Source organism: Rhinatrema bivittatum, chromosome 19 (genome assembly GCF_901001135.1).
Source record: "Rhinatrema bivittatum chromosome 19, aRhiBiv1.1, whole genome shotgun sequence".
In the NCBI taxonomy this organism is placed as follows: domain Eukaryota; kingdom Metazoa; phylum Chordata; class Amphibia; order Gymnophiona; family Rhinatrematidae; genus Rhinatrema; species Rhinatrema bivittatum.
In genome coordinates this window covers 11,330,765-11,346,900 of record NC_042633.1, presented here as the reverse complement: position 1 = coordinate 11,346,900, position 16,136 = coordinate 11,330,765, and the positions used below count along the sequence as shown (strand labels likewise).

Sequence of the window (16,136 nt, the reverse complement as noted above, 5' to 3'; positions counted from 1 at the left end):
CCCACGAAAAATTTTGTGGGGTTTTCCCATCAGGTTCAGGGACCCCCCAAATTTTGACGAGTTTGAAAATATCGTCCGATATTTTCAATCGTCATTAAAACGATTCACATCCCTAGTAAAAGTAGAAACACCAATTATATATACAAACTTGTCCCTTGATCAATGAAGATAGTTATATTATAAGAAACGTTGTATCCAACTTTTATCTATTCAATATAAAAAAACCTTTTTCAGTATTTTATATTTTATAATTTATTATTAGTAATTGATAACTTGGACCTTCATACCACCTCGCAGATACCAAGCTTTACTTTTGCTTGTATTTTCACCGCTCGGTGTCCCCTTTAATCATTGGTCCTTTCCAAAAATATTTTATATATAAAGAGACTTTTTTTGAAATTCTTCTTAAAATAAAATGCAAATGCAATACTTCCCCCTTGGTTAGAATCTAGTGTCCAGAGTCCGACATGATATCACGTTTCGCGTGCTACTGCCTCAGGGACTCTCCAGATTTTTGCATGTCCCGCTCCCTCAGGGAATCTCCAGATACTTGATCATCTTCAAATCTTCAACAAATTATCCGCTCCAAAGAGTCAAAAAATAGGCCCTTTGAATCTCTTCTACAATAAAAGTATTTTAGATAAGAATTATACACATCAGGGACAACATTACAAATCACTTAGAAAACGCTTACCAATACCGCTACCATTTTGACATTCTTTACTGCTTAGGCACAACCTTGCTGAAGACAAGTCTATTTATGTAAAAACCACGTACCTCACTGCTTATTCACGTACTGTGATTGACAGACAGTCCTGCATGAACCCGACCTCATAATTGTGACCATGTCAGCTGGCATTGGTCCTTTACATAAGTGATTTCTATTGTTGTCCCTGATGTGCATAATTCTTATCTAAAATACTTTTATTGTAGAAGAGATTCAAAGGACCTATTTTTTGACTCTTTGGGGTGGATAATTTGTTGAAGATTTGAAGATGGTCAAATATCCAGAGATTCCCTGAGGCAGCGGGAAGAGCAAAAATCCAGAGAGTCCCTGAGGCAGCAGCATGCAAAACGTGATATCATGTCAGATTCTAGACTCTGGATTCTAACCCAGGGGAAGTATTGCATTTGCATTTTCTTTTAAGAAAAATTTCAAAAAAAGACTCTTTATATCTATATATATTAGAGATGTGAATCGTGTGATTGATCGTCTTAATGATCGATTTTGGCTGGGGGGGGGGGAGGGAATCGGATCGTCGCGGTTTTGTTTTTTTTTTAAATCGTGTAAATTGTAAATCGGGTGAGGGCGGGAAAAACCGGCACACTAAAACAACCCTAAAACCCACCCCGACCCTTTAAAATAAATCCCCCACCCTCCCGAACCCCCCCAAAATGTCTTAAATTACCTGGGGTCCAGTGGGGGGGTCCCGGTGTGATCTTCCACTCTCGGGCCACGGGTACGTTAATAGAAATGGCGCCGGCGCCATTTTGGTTCCTGTCCCCCGACGTCACGAGCGCAGGAGATCGCTCCCGGACCCCCGCTGGACCCCCAGGGACTTTTGGCCAGCTTGGGGGGGCCTCCTGACCCCCACAAGACTTGCCAAAAGTCCAGCGGGGGTCCGGGAACGACCTCCTGCATTCGAATCGTAATGCCGTATTGCAAAATGGCGCCGGCCATACGGCCATACGGCCGGCGCCATTTTGCAATATGGCAATATGGCCATACGGCCGGTGCCATTTTGTATCTTAGAGGTCAAGGAGGTCCTAGATGTGTGACGCCATCAAGGCCACTGGGAGTACCTCCTGTCATGGGAGGGCTTCGGGCCAGAAGAAAATTCCTGGGAGCCCTCTCACCAAATTTGTGACAAGACTCTCCTACAAAACTTCCATCGTGACCATCCTGAGAAGCCCAAACCAGTAAGGGGGAGGCCTAGAAGGGGGGGGGGGGTACTATTGCGTGCTCCGGCCGCGTTGGCACCGTGGCCGGACCTGCTCACCTCGTGCAGCCCTCCACGAGCTCTGGCCTTGCCGCTAGCTCCCAGTGTCCACGGTGTCCTGTGGCTTCTCCTGGGCCTTCAAGGTCCTCGACCTTTCGCAGCTCCTCACGCCAAGGCTCGACGTCCACGCTGGCGTCGGGTCCGCACCTATGCGTGCTCGTGCATGCAGAACTCCCGGTCATTTAAAGGGCCAAGCACGGGAAACTCCTCCACGGCGCACCATGATGTCATCACCTGAGCCCTGTATATAAGACAGGGCTCAGTCCCTTGATCCTCACCTTGGAATTGAGTCGTTCCATCCCTGCCTGAAGAATGCTCGCCCCGGATCTCGACCCCGGCCGTCCATCTCTGGAGTACCGTTCTACCCGTTGGCTCCATTATGCAGAGGATGGATTCTTGGTCTGGCAGGACTCCACCGAGCATTGCATAGGGTCAACACCGTTGGTGCTCTAGTTTGCCTCGTGTGTTCCAGTGTCGCCTGTTCCAGCATCTCCAGTTCCAGCGTCTCTTCATTCCCTGTGTCTCCGTGTGTTTCTGTAGCCTTCTCAGGTAGTACTCTTAGGACTGACCTCTGGTACTGACCTCTGCCTGCCTGAACATTCTTCTGTCTTCTGCCTGGAACTGACCACTGCCTGCCTGACCATTCTTCTGTCTGCCACCTGGAACTGATCACTGCCTGCCTGACCATTCTTCTGTCTGCTGCCTGGAAGTGACCTCTGCCTGCCTGACCATTCTCCCGGCTGCCATCTGGAACTGACCCTGGTATTGACCCTTGCTTTGGCTGACTATTCCTGGACTGATACTCTGGCTCTGACCCTTGTGCTTCACTCAGACACTCTCTTCTGGCCTACTGTGACTACCAGACCAATCTGCTTGGAAACTCATCGCGGCTTCCACTTGACTAGACCCGCAGGCACTTCCTGTCTCGCCCAGAGAGCCTCCCTGTACTTCTACCTCCCTGAAGTATCCAGAGCTTCCAGTTCGGGTTTAATCCATCCATTCTGCATCAGCTGCACATCATTGCTTGTGGTGGGCACACCCCTCCGCTATCTTTCCGGGAGACCACCAGAGGCCCATCTATGTCCAGGGGGTCCGGGTACCCAAGGGCTCAACCTGCGGAAACCCCAGACTGTTATTGGTGAAGCTCCAGTTAGCCTCTTTCTCCTTGTGTGCTCTGCCTCCTGGTGGCAGGCGCTCTCTGGGTCCGACCAGAGGGCCATACCAATCCTGCACCAGGCCGAGGGTCTACCTCCAGTGCAACAGGTGGGTTCAGTGATTTCCCAGGAATATAGGTTACTGGTGAGTCAGCTTTTTCTGACTGCCAGGTTTAGCATAGCCACCTTCTGGAAAACCAGTCCAAAGATGTACCATTTGTGGGATTAGGTTTGAGAAATTTCAGATATTGAGCATTTGAGATTTGCTTTAAAAAATGACAATTTTAAGTATCATAACATCTGAGGCATATAACCAGACAGGTTAATGTTACGCTCTCCTCCTCCAGAGGGGAAGAGTTAGCAATCTGGTACACTCTCCTCCTCCAGGAGGGCGGAGTTAGCAATCTGGTATGCTCTCCTCCTCCAGAGGGAGGAGCTAGCAATATGTTACACTCTCCTCCTCCAGGAGGGCAGAGTTAGCAATCTGTTCTGCTGTTCTCCTGAAAGGGGAAGGAGTAGCGATATAACATGACCTGCTCCTCCAGAGGGGAGGAGTTAGATATCTGTAGATCTGTTAGCGAACTGCTATAAGATGCTCCTGTAAGGAAAGGAGGTAGAAATTTGTTATGGATCAACTCTCCAAGGAAGAGGAGTTGGAAATCTGTATAATGATACTCTTCTGAGGAGAGGAGAGAACAATAGGTATATTGTACTTTGCTACTGAGATAGCAATCTATCATGCTTCCGCTACGGAGTAGCAATCTGTATGCTGCTGGCAAGTTTCAAGAAAGAGGAGTAGCTGTCTATATAATACTTCCGTGAGCGGAGTTAGTGGTCTGTAGTGGTTGACTCCCACAGAGTGACGATAGTGAAAGGAATGACCACTTGGAGGAAATGGTGAATCCCTGGGCCGATGGCAGATGACAGCGTCCCCAGGAGGAGATCCTGAGAAGAACCACCGGCTAGGCTAGAATATGAGATAAATACAAATAGTTCTTTATTAACTGGAAGCTGGATCACCAGGGGTGGCAGTAGTGAATCGCTGTGTTCGGTAAGGCTGAAGCCCCTTCTGATACTGGAATATAATCTCTGGGTCGCTGAGCTGTAGAGAGAGACTAGAAGTAGTGAGTAGACAGGGTATACTGGATACAAGATGGTACACTCACAATAGTAGATGTCTGCAATGGTCTCTATGCCTCAAAGAGTCTTCAGTACGTTCAGGAACAAGAGCCGTAGGCAAGCACTGGTTCCCACAAACAGTCTGTAATAACAACTCACAATTGCTGTATATGAAATGGCTTCTAGAGTAGAAGAGAGCCTGTAAAGGATTCTAGGAACATGGGCCTCGTGGAGCGAGTACCGGTCCTATCTGCAATCTTGCCAATGTAAATCTTGATCTCCGTACCTGCGATAGTGTCTTATTTTATTTATTTATTTATTTATTTATTTATTTAAATACTTTTGATATACCGATGCTCAAGACGAAGGTCTTATCGTACCGGTTTACAGTGTAACCAGGGGTAACCAAAAAACAGAAGATAAAGTTACAATGAACAAAGGATTTACAGTTCGGGAGAGTTAAGCGAAAGAAATCAGTTTAACATAAGATCTTAACAAGAGAAACTAACGTAACAATCGCGGTAAGATACACACTTAGTCATTGGCCTGCTCTGTAAGTCTTGGACGGAAGGGAGTCTTCAGAGCTATAGGAATGTAGGCCCTCGTGGAGCGAGTACCGATTCCTATGTAATAGAACTCACTGTTTTCACGTCCGCGATCACTTCCAGGCAATGAGGAGTCTTCCGAGTGTTCTGGCAATCTGAAATCAAGAAGAGAGAGCGGAGCTCCCATGAAGCGGGTACTCCTGGTAAGTTTGAAAAGGCCGAGCAGTAGGGAAGGATTCCCCTCGCTGACTCAGATCGTTGTTGCAAGTATCGTGGTCTGCCGAAGCAAGTCCTGTTGGAGTTCCTTGCTAACACGTTAGAGGTTAGCAAACAAAGACCTGTTAAAGTGCAAATGGATGACATCACTATAGGGGGACGCCCCCGAGGTTCACGCCCTTGCTGGTACAAAGTCTGGAGCTCGCTCGCGCGCGCCCTTACATCATCATCATCATCATCATCACCAAGAGGTGGAGAGAAGCCACGGCTGCATCTGTCCGTCAGAGCCAAAGGGAGTCATTTCCGAGGTAGAGAGGGTGGAGCGAGGGGCGAGAAGAGGCACCAACGCAACAGTTAATTTCTGTTTTGAGGGTGGGTTGTTTCATCAGATGATTGTATTGCCTTTACAGTGTTTTGTGGAAGCAATATATATATATTTTGTCTTTTCTCGTATTGTATACTTCAAAAATATTTATAAATAAAAAGTGTAAAAAAAAGTGTTCTTGTTCCAAGTCAAGTGTTCCTGTTTCCAAGTCTAGAGAGTTTCCTGTTTCAACCTGCCCATGCCTGGATGCCAGGATGCACTCACCCATGAGTGGCATGGACCATGGACAGCCCTGAGGTTGTATTAGTCAGGTTGTGGCGCAGAGGCTAACGCTCTCGAGCACCCGAATGCATTCACAATACATTTTAATTCCTTTTCTTGAAGTTTGTGAGGAGCGACCATCTTTCCTGGAGGGACAGTCATGGTGGCAGCTAGGACGATCCTAGATGGGTCAATAATATGTCTGGGAGTTTCCAGAATATCCTCAGTCTGGAAGGACTGGGAAAGGGCATCCACTCTAAGGTTCTTGATGGCTGGTCGATGCCTTAGCTCGAAGTTGGAGGCAACAAGATGAGAATTAGAAGCCAAGATGTCCAAATTTTAGATTCTTTATTGAGGAAATAATATCTTTAAAAAGCCCGACTCAGGCCGCGTTTCGCCCTCTCACAATGGGGCTGCATCAGGGGCAACAACACATAAATGGATACATAAAAACTAATAAGTAAAACAAATCATAAAAAACACATCAACATCAGACATAAATAATGGTAACATAAAAAAGTGAAAACAGAATGGGGCGGATTTTAAAAGGCGCGCGAATAGCCTACTTTTGTTTGCGCTCCAGGCGCAAACAAAAGTACGCTGGATTTTAGTAGATACGCGCGGAGCCGCGCGTATCTGCTAAAAACCTGGATCGGCGCGCGCAAGGCTATGGATTTTGTATAGCCGGCGCGCGCCGAGCCGCGCAGCCTACCCCCATTCCCTCCGAGGCCGCTCCGAAATCGGAGCGGCCTCGGAGGGAACTTTCCTTTGCCCTCCCCTCACCTTCCCCTCCCTTCCCCTACCTAACCCACCCGCCCGGCCCTGTCTAAACCCCCCCCTTACCTTTGTCGGGGGATTTACGCCTCCCTCCGGGAGGCGTAAATCCCCGCGCGCCAGCGGCCTCCTGCGCGCCGGGCCGCGACCTGGGGGCGGGTACGGAGGGCGCGGCCACGCCCCCGGCCCGCCCCGGGCCGTAGCCACGCCCCCGTACCCCCCCCAAAACGCTGCCGACACGCCCCCGAAACATCGCGACGACCGGGCCCGCCCCCCGACAATAGGCTTCCCGGCGCCCAGGGCCCTGCTCGCGTAAATCCGCCCGGTTTTGGGCGGATTTACGCGAGCAGGGCTCTGAAAATCCGCCCCAATGTGTGTAACAGCAAAAGTATCATAGGAATGTATATGATGGACATTACCTCTGTTTCATCAAATTAAAATTCTTGATTATTCTGATAGATTGTATCAAGGAGCATCATATGGTCTGGAAGATGTAAAAAATAATGCATACTACTAAAAAATATATATAAAAAACAAGAGGTTAAAGCGTAAGAAAAAATAAAAAATTGAAAATGTAAATGATGATTAATAAAGTACCTCTTGATAGTGGTGCCAGTAAGTGTAGTACTGTAGTTGATATTTTTGCGATCAATTGTAAAATATTAATGGACTAATTCAAACAGCATACTGTATATAAAAATAATAGTAAATATGCTGAATTATGATTTATGTGCTTATGCCAACAACTAAAACATCCAGAGTAGCATCATTTAAAAGAAATCATTAAAAAGGAGCTTTTTTATTTTAAAAAAAAATAAATTTGCAATGGTGCTGGTAGTAAATATAACTCTGTATTAATCACAAACAACAAAGAAGTACATAGTCCCTCCTTCATAAATCGCTACTATCGCTGCATATAATAACTACGATAAAATCTAATGAAAATGCTATAAAAGAAAAACTGTTCTGTGTGCATGTTACTCTAAAGATATACTCGCTGATTAAAACTGTATAGACATTAACTCTAAAAAACCTTGTTTTCTCCCACTCTTTAAGGCTACTCTTCAATGAAAATAAATACCGTAAAAAATCACTTACCCATTTGTTGAATCTCAGGACAAATTGTATCGCGAACTGCTCATACTCGGGTACACTCAAAAAAGAAAACAAACTAGGTGCTGGAGATTTAAACGCTGAAAACCGCGCCAATTCAGATGTCAATCAAACTAACGGGGGTGTGTCCTCAAAATCCCCGTATGTGACAGCAGACAGCAATTATTTAAACAACTAGTGTGTCAAATTAGTAAATATATTAGCGATCTGCTGGATGAAATAATGCCAGAGAGAAACAGGACAATTTATAAAAAGCTGCATAATGGGTTTTTTTTTTTTTTAAATCCTAACACGCCGATAAATCTGTAGTTCCTAATCTAACAAAGAGGTGTCTGTTCAAGATGCTTGTATATCAGAAAAGCGGCAATAACAAACTATACTGATTATTATGATTTGAAAGGAGTAGCCTAGTAAGACAAGCTTGTGAGGAACAATCATCTTCCCTGGAAGGACAGTCATGGTGGCAGCCAGGAGGATCCTAGCTGGGTCAATAATATGTCTGGGAGTTTCCAGAATATCCTCAGTCTGGAAGGACTGGGAAAGGGCATCCACTCCAAGGTTCTTGATGGCTGATGGATGCCTTAGCTCAAAGTTGGAACATGCAAAAAATAGGGACTAGTGAGCTGGTTGAGCATACAGTCAATGCACATGATGGAGGTGCTCCAAATTTTATGATTTGTGTAGATGATAATGCGATGTTGAGCCCCTTCAAGCCAGTGGTGCTTAATGACCAGGAGTTCCCTGTCACTAATCCCATGGTTGTGTTCTGCCAGTGAGAATTTTCATGAAAAGAAGGAGTACAGGTAGAGAACATCATTAGCGGAGTGCTGGCTTAGGACTGCCCCTACCCCCAGGGTGGACATGTCTACTTAGACAATGAAGGGGCAAGTAGGGTTTGGATGGTGAAGGCAGGTTTTTTTTTTTAATTATTATTTATTTATGCATTCTTTCTTCAGTTTCATAAGTCTACAATAAGGAATGCAATAACACAATTTCAAAGAAAGGAAAAAGGAAAGCAGTATTAATATAGTGGGTTATACAAATTAAGGGTACTCAACCTACTAAATGAGGGACAGGCAGAATTAACTCATTCCTCACAGACTGCAAGACTGGTTTATTGCTAAAAAAAAAAAAAAAAAAGCTAATTGAGCAAACTCTGGGTTGCATCACTAGAAATTGTTGCCTCCTCTTCTGTGTTTGTCTGATTTTAAGATGAAAAAAATGCATACATAAAAAAAAAAGATGAAAAGAAAAATTCAGAATGGTGTCTGCAGAATAATCTCAGGACCCAATCACCATCAAGTTCAAATGCAAAGGTGACCACCATTGTGGCCACTTCCACAATGCGAAGTTTCCAGAAATTGGAATATATCCATAATTGGAGTTAAAGAATACATACCCTGAGATCGGGCTTGATTTTGTTTCCTCTTCAAGGAGGTAAATAATAGAGATGTGCTACGTTTTTTTCTACCGGGTCGTTTTTTGACCCAGATACTTCGTGGTAAAGTTCGATTTTTCTCTAGTTTTTTGGAAAACTGAAAAAAACCGAAACCGGCCCAAAAAACGACACGAGGAAACGAAGCTAAAAAACCCCCACCCCAAGCATTTAAATTCATTTTAATACATTACATACAAACCCCCCCACCCACCATCCCGATCCCTCCCCAAGACTTATTAACATCCCTGGTGGTCCAGGGGGGTCTTGATGGGGTCAGGAGGCCCCGCCAAGCTGGCCAAAAGTCCCTGGGGGTCCAGCGGGGGTCCCGGAGCAATCTCCTCCCCTCAGGCCGTCGGCTGCCAGTAATCAAAATGGCGCTGATAGCCTTTGCCCATACTATGTCACAGGGGCTACTTGTGCCATTGGTCAGCCCCTGTCACATGGTAGGAGCAACCGACCAATGGCGCCGATAGCCCCTGTGACATAGTATGGGCAAAGGCTATCGGCGCCATTTTTATATCTGGCAGCTGACATCCCGAGGGCAGGAGATTGCTCTGGGACCCCTGCTGGACCCCCAGGGACTTTTGGCCAGCTTTGGGGGGGCCTCCTGACCCCCACAAGACTTGCCAAAAGTCCCTGGGGGTCCAGCGGGGGTCCAGAGCGATTTCGCTGTCGGCTGCCAGTAATCAAAATGGCGCCGATAGCCTTTGCCCATACTATGTCACAGGGGCTACCAGCGCCATTGGTCAGCCCCTGTCACATGGCAGGAGCACAAGATGGCGCCAATGGCCATGTGACAGGGGCTGACCAATGGCGTCAGTAGCCCCTGTGACATAGTAGTTCAGAGGCTATCAGCACCATTTTGAGAGAAGCTGGCACTCCGGGCATGGAGGTACAAAGCTCCCGGGACCCCGCTGGACCACCAGGGATGTTAGTAAGTCTTGGGGAGGGATCGGGATGGGGGGTGGTGGTTGTATTATAGTTAATCTTAATGCTTGGGGTGGTTTTTAATTTTAAAAAAATGTGCCCCTCTCCCCGTACAAACCCGTAAAACTGATTTCCCCGAAGTTCAGGGAAAATCCTTTTCGGGGTTCGGGGCCCCCGACCCATGATGAATTAGGCAATTTTGTTGTAATTGCCTAATCCGTGATAAACAATTGCACATCTCTAGTAAACAATATGATTTGGATATGGATAGTGGAAGTTACACCATCTCAGGAACCTTGAGAATTTCCATAAGATATTTTCTAAATATATCTTTTGGTGACATGTGTGGAATTTTAGGAAAATTTATAAAACAAATATTTTTCCCACATATTACATTTTCCAAATTCTGAGGTTTGTTCAGCAAATGTTGATTTTCATTTATGAGTAGGTCCTGGGTAGGCTTCAAACCTTGTACCTCCTGTTTAACTTCCTCAATTTCCTTTTGAAGATAGTCATTCAACTTTTCCAAGAAGTTAACTCTATTTTCACTTGCATTGATTCTGTCCACAACAGGATTAAGTTGTAGGGATGTGCAACAGGGATGGATTTGTCCCATTCGGTATTCTTATTTGTGGGGAGCCAAATCCGTTGCATCCATTCTCAGGAGACCCTGATCCATTCATTAGTTACATATGTATTTGTTTCCCAAAAACCCCCCCATCCCAACCCTTTAAATTTAATTAACTACAATCCCCCACCCTCCTGATCCCCCAAGACTTACCAAAAGTCCATGGTGGTCCAGCAGGGGTCCTCCTGGCATGATCTCCTGCACTCTGGCTGTGTCCCCTGTCACATGGTAGGAGCAATGGATGGCCGGTGCCATCTTGTGCTCCTACCATGTGACAGGGGCCCACCAATGGCACCAGTAGCCCCTGTGACATAGAAAGGGCAAAGGCTATCTGTGCCATTTTGAATACTGGCAGCTGACGGCCCGAGTGCAGGAAATGGCTCCAGGACCCCTGCTGGACCACCAGGGACTTTTGGTAAGTCTTGGGGAGGTCAGGAGGGTGGGGGGTTTATTCATTAGATACGTTGTATTCGTGGGGGTTCACCATACATTTCGTGACCCCACGAATACAACGATTCGGGACATATACGTTGTGGATTGCCAATACATCGAAAATGAATGCACACCCCTATTAAGTTGCAAAGAATTTCAGTTTCCAAGCTTTTCTATAGCCTCCCATAAAGAATCAAGAGTTATCAAATTGGGTCTTACCAGGGTAGGTTGAGAAAAATGATGCAAATATCTTGTAGCAGGGATAGAGACAGATTCATCCTGGATCTGGATTTCCCTTCATTGGTGAGCTGGCACAGCCCACATTGGGGCTTTACCAGTGTCTTCTCCATCCCTCTCTTGACAATCTGACCCTGCATGGGGAAGGCAGGGTTTTTGAAGAAAGGTTATATCCATTGGAGGCTCCAGCTGGTGAGCTGCAGCAAAGCCCAGTCAAATTGCAAAGAGTAGAGTGGGAGCCACGGGAGGCCTAACACGCTAAGATGAACAGCTCTATCAATAATGTGGAAAACTAGACTCTTCACCTGCAGAAAGCCAATGCATATAGTCAAGGATGCTTTGGCGAGTATAATCTGGCCAAAGGAATGGAGGAAATTATCAACAGAGCTCTCCTGGGAACTGTAAGAAGCTGCATATGATCAACAAGTTCCTTTATGACAAAATTCCCTCCAGAGCCAGAATCAACCAAGGATTGCATGGTGAATTTCTCATCATTTACTGCAATTGTCACTGGGAGTGTCAATTGAGGTGCTGGGGTCATGAAGCCTAGGACCACCTCCCCTCTTGGTCCTAGGCTCTGTAGTTTCCCAGCTTCACCAGGCATTGCATGAACTGGAGCCCATTAAAGACATAGTTCCAGCTGGAATCAGTGAAGCTTCTCCTAAGGGGCGAGGAAACCCTGGCTGAGCTGCATAGGTTCCTTGAGGCATGTTTGAGCCAATGATACCGTAAGCAAAAGGTAGGGCTGGCACTGAAACCAGGGACCTAGCGTAAAAGGTCTGCACAGAGGGCAGAGCTCCCTCGCCCATTGTGGAGGTGATGGTTGATCCTTCCAACCAGTTTGATGAGACCATTCATGGATTCCAGAAGATCACGAACAGCCAGCTTGTCCTTGCTTCGAAAGGACACATTCTCTAAGAAGATGCTGAGAAGACTTTCTTCTCCTCAATTAAACTATCTGGCCAGGGTGCAAAATCAAATGGCATAGTCAATCTGGGTCTGGTTCCCTTGGCGCAAGTTAAGGAGGTTCAAACCGACTGTTGTCAGTTGGAAGGGTTCATCGAATACCAGTTTGAAGGCTCTGTCAAAGTGTTGCAGATCCTGGAGGAGGTGATATGCACCCACCCATAAGAAGGAGGCCCAGGCCAAGATTTTACCATCTAGAAGGGAAAGTACAAAGGTTGTTTCTGTAGAATCATTGGGGAACAGAGAAGGCTGGAGGGAGAAATGCATATAGCATTGATTCAAGAACCCTCAACACTGTTTCGGGTCCCCAACATACATGGGTGGAGCTGGCAAATGCAAAGGAGGTTCAAATAGTGTGGCTAGAGGCAATGGGATGGCCACCAGTGGTACAGGAGCAGCCAAAGTTGCCATTCCATCCAGGCGGGTGCTGAGTGATAATAACCTGGATTAAATAATTAAATAATGAAATAATGAAACAGCTTTGCACAAGTGAAAGAATGTGATTTGTCATTATGAGCAAACAAAACAGTCCTTGGGTGACAGGCAGAAGCAGGCTGCATAGAAACTTGTTGTGTAAGAACATGCTGATTCTTCAAGGCCTGGCTATTGAGTTTGGAAAGAAGGAGTGTACCAAGATAATGGCATTGTGACATCATTAGTTTTGTATATAAGACAATGATGTATCTTGTAATAAAAGAGCAGATTAGGCAGTATATCACTTTTAGATGCACTGTGCTGCTACCAAGAAAGCTAATTATATATTCCTTTCTTGCCTTTTACTAATAAAGATTATTCATTAAGAAAAGAACTTGTTAATTATTCTAGAATGGCCGGCCTTCTCTCCAGGAGCATTGGCTCCGGGATTGAACTTTCTGTGTGCATAGAGAACAGAGGTAATGATTCTATTGAACTCCCTGCAAAGGCAGATAACGATCTGAAATCCCTGGGCTACGCAGCCCCAGGTAACTGAACATAATTTGTGACCCCAACGTGATTGATTACTGGATGAAAGATAGTGCCGGCACTTCCCCGTGATGAGGTAAGCAAAAAAATTGCCGAAATAGAAATCGTGATCATTGCGGTGAGTTACAATTTTGTTTTATTAAGCCTTAGTGGTACACGCTCAGTATCAGAGGCATGATTGCCTTAATATTAGTTTGTGAAGTGTTTCTGCATGAAGATAAAATCATTACTAAGCATTGTAAGAGAAAATGGATTGTGTGGGCGGAGCGGAATGCGTTTACGAGCCGGTCTGAGGACAGAAGTTTTTCTTTAGCTTAGGTTTTGCAACAATCTCTGCAGTTTATTAAGCATAAAAAAAAGACAGGAAAATCTCTAACATAATCTTTGCATTATTTTAAAATGTTCATGATTACACGAAAGCATGAGATGGGCACAGGATCAGATTCCCAAGCGGCAGGATCATTTTTACACTCCCCTCCCCCTTATGAGAGCAAGGAATCAGATTTATCCCTTGCTTGGGCTAAAGACAGAAAAAAAAAGAGATTTTTTTTTCCCAAATTGTCCAGTAGACTTAATAGAAGCTTATTCAGAAGTGATACTAGTTCGTTTGCCTGTATAGAGTTAAATGTGATATTTTATCCCTATTATATGTAATGAAATACTATAAATACTGTTTATTCCGAGAGATGAGGTGAAACATGTAGTTAATTTCTGAGTGCCTTTCCCTTTGAATGGAGTGGATGTTTGACAGAGTTCTGAGATGAGATAAACATTTCTTTTTACTTTTTCTACATTCTGCCTTTCTGAGTTCATATATTAGGAAAGTGTTATGCCAGTAAATAGATGAGAAATTCTAGAGTTGCTTCTGCGATAAGAAAGTTTTTTTCCTATTTGCCTTTATTTGTTTAGTGTTCCTGCTTTCTGCCCTGTACTACGGAATTGTAAGACATGTTTGTGTAAAAATGTGCTCATTTGAAGCTACTTTTATATAACAATTAGATTTAATTTATTATCAGATATTGTTTTTCCTTGTTTCAGACTTAGGAGAATTAATGGTAGATTTAAGGGAACTTATAGCATTAAGATACAATTTTGATATGATTTCAGAGTTCGTTAACTGTTTTATCCAGAGGAGGGTGGCAACTATTACCAACGGAACTCTTTGGGGAACATCAGAGCACCTCTATTAGGGATATTGACAATTTGATTGCTGAAGGAGCAATTACTAGTGTTAAAGTTTAGAACTTGAAAGGACACTGGCAGTTAAAGGGTTGGCAGCAGAAAGTAAGAATAGGGGGGGGGGGGGGCTAGTGTAAGAATGCAGAACAGCATTTCTCAAGAGAAAACAGACAGAAGAGAAAACTCCATTTTAATGAATTGATCTGTTAGTTTAAAACCAGGAATTTGTGTGTTTAGTTTAAAAACAGATTGGCGAGGAATTAAAAAATGTTAATAATGGCAATAGCCTTGATTTAGCAAGAATGTTTAGTTTCATTTACAGTGAATAGAAATCTTTATCTTGCCAGTACGAGCATTCCTTGGCATGATCAGTGGTCGGGATTGTTGGATTCGTGGACCCTTGGACCGATCGGAACCAGATGGCGAGCCGCTGAGTGAGGTAGCAGCGGAAGCCCCGATCGGAAGGCGGCAAGGACCGAGTTCTGAGTGGCTGAAGTGGGATCCCGGAAAGCCCTATGCGACCAAGGGCTGTGGCAAGGACGGATGAGGCGGGAAAGCTGGTACGATGGTGCGAGGATCTTCGCCCTGGAAGCCGAGCCTCCCCCGAGAGGAGCTCGTAGGAGTTCGGCCGCTGGGACTTAGGAGATTCACCCTGGAAGCCGGCGTCCCCCCAGGAGGAGCCCGTAGGGACCCGGCCGCTGGGACTTAGGAGAACCCGCGGGGGCGGAGTCAGATGGAGTCCTAGGTAGTCGCTCACCAGTCCAGAGTCGTGCGCCAGGGAGTCGTCGCTTGCCGGTCCGAGATCAGAAACCAAAGGATCGCTGTAGGCCACACCGGGGTCCGAGAGCCGGGAGTCGTCGTAAGCCAGTCCGAGGTCCAGAGCCAGAGGGAACACCATAAGCCGTGCCGGGTCAGAAGCCAAGAGTCGTCGTAATCCAGTCCAGAGTCAGAAGCCGAGAAACACAGGAAGCCAGTCCGAGATCAGGAAACACAAGAACCAAGCGGGAACAGGAACGCAGCAACTGAAGACAGGGTAAACCTGGGAACCTCGTTGCAAGGCGAGGAACAGGTCTCGTTGCAGGGTTTAAGTACCCTGAGGGCGTCTGACGTCATCCTGGGGCTGTGCTGCAATCTCCCGCACTGGCCCCTTTAAGAGCTGGTGCCAGCCGCGTGCGCGCGTCTAGGGGGGCGGAGCCAACAGCGGGGAACGCCGGCGGAGCTGGAGAGGCTGGAGCGCGGTGCCAGAGGGCCCTGCAGGCCCAAGAGGGGCAAAGTCGCGCCGGGAACGCTGCGGCCGAGGTCCCTGCAGCCCTGGGGGACGGGAAGTAGAACCGGGGCCGCGACGGGGTAAGAGCCGATCCCGGGGCCGACCCGGGATCGCAACAGTACCCCTCCTCCTACGCCCCCTTCCGGGGGGCCGGGGCTTATCCGGGTGCCGGGAATGAAACTGGCGAAGAAGATCCTTGTCCAGGATGTGGGAAGAGGGCTCCCACGAATTCTCCTCCGGGCCATATCCCTCCCAAGATAGTAGGTACTCCCAGCGGCGGTGATGATGTCGGACATCCAATACCTCTTTTACCGTGTAGGTGGTATCAGGATCTGAGGAGACCTCGGAAGGCTCTGGCGGAGAAGTCCGGAATCGGGAGAGTACCAGTGGCTTGAGGAGGGACACATGGAAGACGTCATGGATCTTGAGCGTGGATGGCAGGCGCAGTCTGTAGGCTACATCCCCGACGCGTTCGGCCACCGGGAAGGGTCCAATGTAACACGGCGCTAGTCTCATGGACGGAGTCCGCAATTGGATGTGCTTAGTGCTTAGCCATACCCTCGTCTCGGGTAGGAAGACCGGAGCGGGCCGT

The 16,136-nt window shown here is 46.5% G+C and overlaps 1 protein-coding gene across 1 annotated transcript in view; it reads right to left on the bottom strand.

Moving 5' to 3' along the window:
- LOC115081145 (vomeronasal type-2 receptor 26-like) overlaps positions 1-15,175 on the bottom strand; it is a 54,794-nt gene extending 39,619 nt beyond the window's left edge. Inside the window, exon 1 of the mRNA XM_029585651.1 lies at positions 15,035-15,175. Within this exon, the coding sequence (XP_029441511.1) occupies positions 15,035-15,175 (141 nt within the window). The remainder of the gene's footprint in view (positions 1-15,034) is intronic.
- Positions 15,176-16,136: the final 961 nt, after the last annotated feature.